The 6,318-nt window shown below is 45.9% G+C and overlaps 1 protein-coding gene across 1 annotated transcript; it reads left to right on the top strand.

Moving 5' to 3' along the window:
- Positions 1-910: 910 nt before the first annotated feature.
- LOC145358310 (putative G-protein coupled receptor 139) lies at positions 911-6,014 on the top strand. The gene is made up of 3 exons (XM_080212223.1): positions 911-1,059; positions 2,043-2,125; positions 5,113-6,014. Exons 1-3 carry the CDS (start codon positions 911-913, stop codon positions 6,012-6,014), a joined length of 1,134 nt encoding a protein of 377 aa, XP_080068349.1.
- Positions 6,015-6,318: the final 304 nt, after the last annotated feature.

Consider the following 6,318-nt stretch of genomic DNA (forward strand, 5'->3'; position numbering starts at 1 on the left):
TTCTGTGACTTTCCATCAACATGTGATCTTAAACATTATTCCTTTGTGAGAAAAGTATTGAGACAGAATCCTTTTTACCCTCTATATATAACACCAGTTCGCTGCTAATCACACACCCAGGCTGCATAATCCATTTTACTGGTCATGTGTGCAGAGCACGATTTCACACAGAGAGAACATGTTTTGTTAGTGTGAGGTGTATTCAGTACTGTAACAAGGTTTGGATTAACACTTCAATGAAGTTACATAAAAATCCCCTCTTCACAACACTCCAAGACCTTTTCAGGTACAATGAGGGAGAATTAGCATTGACAATGCACCAACCCAGCACAAATTTCAGAGTGTAGGAAGAAACCGGAGCACCTGGAGAAAACCCAGGCAGACACAGGGAGAATGTGCAGACTCTGCACAGACAGTGGCCAAGCCTGGAATTGAACCAGGGCCACTGGTGTGATGAGGCAACAATGCCATCCCCTGTGTGACCATAAACTCTCCAAGAGTCATCGGAACACAAATACACAGACACACCCAGACACACCGATATAAATACACATACTTACTGTTGGAAGCAATCAGATTAAAGCACTTACTGTCACTCAGACACAAATTCAAGAATAACCAAAATTGTTGCATCATTCCAGAACAACACACTATTAGGAACACTCAGGAACACGGTGCTCTCTCACACACACACACACGGGAGGGGGGATGGGTTTACAGCTACTTCCTGTCCATTGATGATGGGGTGAGCAGTAAAATTACACGACAGCCGAGAATTCAGGTCCAAGGCTGAATTCGCCTCTTGTGACCTCACCGGCGGACTGAGCATCCTGTCCATTTCTAGCGAGAGGCTGAATAAATTATTTAAATTTATTTTCAAACAAAGTCAAATAAATGTAGTGAGCCTGGGATGGAATTGTACGACACACTTGCCTTTGCAGCCTCACTGGGAGAGGTTGTGTCCAGTGAGGTAAACAGCTGCTCCACACGTATGTGGATGAGTCATGATGACCTGCTGGTGGAACCAAAGGCCATCAACAGGCAAGCTCTAGGGCAAAGGTAGGAGCCCACTGGGCAGTGCCAACCTGCCGGGGGTCTACAGGAGTGGAGCCTGAAGGTAGTGGGGCCAATGGGTGCGACGGGACCTGAAGGCAGCTTGGCCGTCAGGAAGTGGGCTGATTCTGTAGGGAGGCTGGCAAAATGCCAGTCTGCATGTGATTGATGGTGGGAGAAGGGGGCCCCCTGCCAGTCTGCAAGCAGTTGGTTAATGAAGTTGGTCCCCCTGCCACTCCAATGATTCCTGAAATCTAACAGATTCCTCCTCAATATTTACCACACCACAAATTTTTGTATCATCTACAGATTTACTGACCATGTCTCACACATTCATGTGTAGGCCATCGATGTGCACTACAAATAGCAAGGGACCCAGAATCAATCCCTGTGGAAACCAATTGGATAGGGTTTGCAATCACAAAAGCAACATTTGAACAGGACCCTCTGTGTCCTACTACTCAGCCAATTTTGAATGTAATTTACCAAATTGCCCGGATTCCATTAGCTGTTACTTCCTCGTTCAGTCTCCCACGCAAAATTGAGATAAGCAAAAGCTTATCTAAAGTCCACGTAGATTCCATCACCTGCACTTCCCTCATCTACTCACCCAGACACCTCCTCAATATATTCCAGCAAATTGTTAGATATGATCTCTCCCTGGCAAAGCCACGCTGACTGTTGTTTATAAATCCTTACCTCTCGAAGTGGAGATGAATTCTGACCCTCAGATTGTTTTCCAATCATTTCCCTACCAAGGCTATGGTGATGATGGTGTCTTGGGCATGATCTTGGATATCTCCAGGACACCTTGTAGGGTGGCAGTACAGTGGTTAGCACTGCTGCCTCATAGTATCAGGGACCCTGGTTCAATCCCTGGGATTCCATCATCACCAGTGAAGCTTGTTTTTAAACTTTGAAACCAGCTCCATTCGCACATATTACTGTTGAGATTCTGTTAGAAGAACGTGTGATGTTTCCCTGGAGAGGATCCACTCTGAGGAGTGCAGTTCCTCTCAGCTCCCTAATGCCCACACTGAGCCTCGATCAGAGCAGTACATCACCAATCTGTGTAAGTTCTTTGGTAAGGCACATCGTTCCAGCTTGAGATGTGAAAGACTGATTTGATTTGAATTTAATTAATTTGGTTTATTATTGTCACATGTATTCGTGTGCAGTGAAAAGTATTATTTCTTGAGTGCTATGCAAAGATTGCCGAATGTAATGCTGCAGTCAAAGCGAGGATGTAGATTATCTTTTAATGAGTGGAACAATTTGGAAGAGTTTATGTCTGGGGTGCGTGGGGCCCTTCATTATACTAGCTGCTTTTCCGAGGCATCAGGAACTGTAGACAGAGTCAATGGGAGGGAGGTTAGTTTGAGAGATGGACTGGGCTCCATTCACAAAGCTTAGAAGTTCCTTGCACTCTTGGACAGAGCAGGAGGCGTACGGAGCTCTGATACAACAAGAAGCTTTTCTATGAGGCATCAATTTAATAAGAACATCGGAACATAGAACATAAGAAATGCGATGTGGGTCCATTCAAATGTCTGATGGCGGCAGAGAAGAAGCTGTTCTTGAGTCAGCAGCATGATGGCACAATGTTTCGCACTGCCGCCTCACAACTCCAGTGATCTGAGTTTGATTCCCGCTTGGATCACTGTCTGTATGGAATTTGCACATTCTCCCCGTGACAGCGTGGCTTTCCTCCGGATGCTCCGGTTTCTTCCCATTGTCATGCAGGTTAGGTTGATTGGCCATGCTAAATTGTCCATTAGCGTCCCCAGATGTATATATTTAAGGGATTAGCAGGGTAAATATATGGTACTTTGGGGGTAGGACCTGGGTGGGATTGTTATCAGTGCAGATTCAATGGGTTGAATGGTCTACTTCTGTACTGTAGAGATTCAGTGATTCAGTTGGTACATGTCCACCAAATTTTTATTTCCTCTCCAACGGAACAAGGTGGAAGAGCCAATGTCCGTGTGCATGAGGTTATTGCAGAAGGTCGAGGGACATGGAGTTGGGGGTAGGGTGTTAGCGTGGATAGGGGATTGGTTGTCAAATAGGAGGCAGAGAGTGGGGGTCAATGGGTGCTATTCGGATTGGCGGTTGGTGACTAGTGGAGTGCCCCAGGGGTCGGTGCTGGGGCCTCAGCTATTTACCATTTATATAGATGATCTGGAGGAGGGAACCGAGTGTAGGGTGTCGAAATTTGCTGATGACACCAAGATTGGTGGAACGGCAAATTGTGCGGAGGGTGTGGAGAGTCTGCAGAAGGATCTAGATAGGCTGGGCGAATGGGCCAGGAAATGGCAAATGGAATTTAATGTTGGCAAGTGTGAGGTGGTCCACTTTGGTAGGAATAATGGTAGGAAGGACTATTACTTACGGGACAAAAAGCTGCAGCAGGCGATGGTGCAGAGGGACCTCGGGGTCCTTGTGCATGAGTCGCAAAAACCCAGCTTGCATGTGCAGCAGGTGGTCAGGATGACGAATGGGATCTGGCCTTCATAGCGAGGGGGATTGAATATAAAAGTAGGGAGGTCTTGCTGCAGCTGTATAGGGCATTGGTGAGGCCGCAGCTGGAGTACTGTGTGCAGTTTTGGGCGCCGTACTTATGCAAGGATATTTTGGCCTTGGAGGGAGTGCAGAGGAGGTTTACTAGGCTGATACTGGAGTTGAGGGGGTTGAGCTATGAGGAGAGGCTGAATAAACTAGGCTTGTATTCGTTGGAGTTTAGAAGAATGAGGGGAGATCTCATTGAGACGTATAAGATGATGAATGGGATGGATAGGATAGAGGTGGAGAGACTCTTCCCGCTCAAAAAAGACAGTAGGACTAGGGGGCACAGCCTCAAGATAAAGGGGGGGTGGTTTAGAACGGAGTTGAGGAGGAACTTCTTCACTCAAAGGGTGGTGAATCTCTGGAATTCTCTGCCCGTTGAAGTGGTGGAGGCTGCCTCGCTAAATATATTTAAGAAGCGGGTTGATGGGTTTTTGATAAGAGAGGGGATTAAGGGTTATGGGGAGAGGGTGGGAAAGTGGAACTGAGCCACGACAGATCAGCCATGATCTTATTGAATGGCGGGGCAGGCTCGAAGGGCTAGATGGCCGACTCCTGCTCCTATTTCTTATGTTCTTATGGTGTAATTAGGCTGGCTGCTTTTCTGAGGCAGCAGAAAAGGTTAGTGTCAATGGGTGGAAGGTTGGTTTGAGAGATGGACTGGGCTCCGCTCACGAAGCTTTGTAGTTCCTTGCGGTCTTGGACAGAGCAGGAGAAATACCAAACTGTGATACAACCAGAAAGAATGTTTCCTATGGGTCATCTGTAAAAGTTGGTGAGAATCATAGCTGACATTTCAAATGTCCTAGACTTCTGAGAAAGTAGACTAGTTGGAAAGTTTTCTTAATGACAAGGTCATCATGGAGGAAGCAGGACAGGTTGTTGGTGTTCTGCACTGCTAAAAACTTGGGCAATCTCGACATTTCAAATTCATCCCATTGATGAAAACAGGAGCACGTTCTCCACTCTGCTTCTGGAAGTCGATGACTCTCTGCTTTGTTGACATTGAGGAAGAGATTTTCTCATCTCACCAGCTCACGATTCTCTATCTTTTCCCTATTTTCTGTCTCATTGTTGTTTGAGGTCTGACCCACTGCAGTGGAGTCATCAGAAAACTTGGTAATCGAGTTCGATGGGGATTTGGCCACAAAGTCATTAGTGTATTAGGACTTTCCAACCTTTCAGGGCCCAGTCCCCCTGTGTAACATCCACGCTGTCCTGCTTTCTGCAGCCACTGACTGTTCTGTCTGTAAGGGGCTGAGGACACAGCCTTGTGGGGCAGCTCTGTTGATGATGACTGTAGAGTAGGTGTTGTTGCCTCTCCTTAATTATTACGATCTGTGGGTTAAGAAGTTCAGGGCCCATTGCAGAGGCAGAAACCAAACCCCAGGACATGGATGTGTTTTTCTAAAATTTTAATTCCACCCTCAGTCTAAATGGTAACTTCTTCCCCTGAATCGTGTCTAATTTTATTCTTTATTTCCTTCCTGACAGTGAACATAATCACAATTGTGACCCTGGTGAGCAGAAACTGTGGTCTGTCCAAATGTGTCACTCGTTACCTGGTGGCCATGTCAGTGGGGGATCTGCTGGTCATTATCCTCGACCTGATATTGAGACACATTCCCATTCTTTATTGGCAACAGTTCTTTTTCCTGCACTCGCTCCCCCTGTGTAACATCCACGCCGTCCTGCTTTATGCAGCCACTGACTGTTCTGTCTGGTTCACCGTCACTTTCACCTTTGATCGATTTGTGGCCATTTGCTGCCCCAAGCTGAAAAGTAAATATTGCACTGAGAAATCGGCGACTGTGGTTCTGGGAACAGTGACGGTGCTGAGCTGTTTAAAGAACATTTTCTGGTATTTTATGTTTTCAAATGTATATTGGCTGGAGAACGCTCCCTGGTTTTGCGTTGCCAAAGAGGGTGTTATGCAATCTCCAGTCTGGGTGACAATTGAGTTCCTCCACCGTATTCTAACCCCGACTGTCCCATTCTTTCTGATTCTGCTGCTCAATGTTGTCACCGTCAGACACATTTTAGTGAGCAACAAAGCCCGCAGGAGACTCCGGGCTCACAGCAGTGGGGAGAATCCCAGAGATCCAGAGATGGAGAGTCGCAGAAAATCCATCATTTTGCTGTTTGTTATCTCAGCCAATTTCATTCTCTTATGGTTGGCATTAATGGTTTATTCTATGTGGAGTCGAATGTATTATTTGGGCTTCCAGTCGATATGGTTAGATTATTTTGTTATGGAATTGGCTTTCATGCTGCAACTCTTGAGTTGCTGCACAAATACTGCCATTTATGCTGTGACGCAAACTCACTTCAGGCAGCAGCTAAAAAATTTACTGAAATATCCCCTTACTGCAATTCTTCAACTCATTTCCCCCTGAGAGGAAACTACAACCACAAGACACCTGACTCTTCCTATTGGACATTCAAACTGTAAATCACTAAACAGCCTCACAGAGACAGAAAGAGTGACAGGTAGATAAATAGAGAGAGAGAGAAAGAAGAAAGTGATGGCAATCATGGGAGTGATAAAGAGAAAGAAATTGAGAGAGAGCAAGGAAATTATACAAAGACATGGAGAGCAAAGGAGTTTGAAAGAGTTCCTAACAGGTACAGGTAAAGAAACAGACAGGGAGAGAGACAGACAGAAATAACAGAGACAGAGAGAGACTCTCACAAAGCGAA

The sequence above is a fragment of the Carcharhinus amblyrhynchos genome, chromosome 25, assembly GCF_965287045.1.
Source record: "Carcharhinus amblyrhynchos chromosome 25, sCarAmb.v2.hapA, whole genome shotgun sequence".
Lineage (NCBI taxonomy): Eukaryota > Metazoa > Chordata > Chondrichthyes > Carcharhiniformes > Carcharhinidae > Carcharhinus > Carcharhinus amblyrhynchos.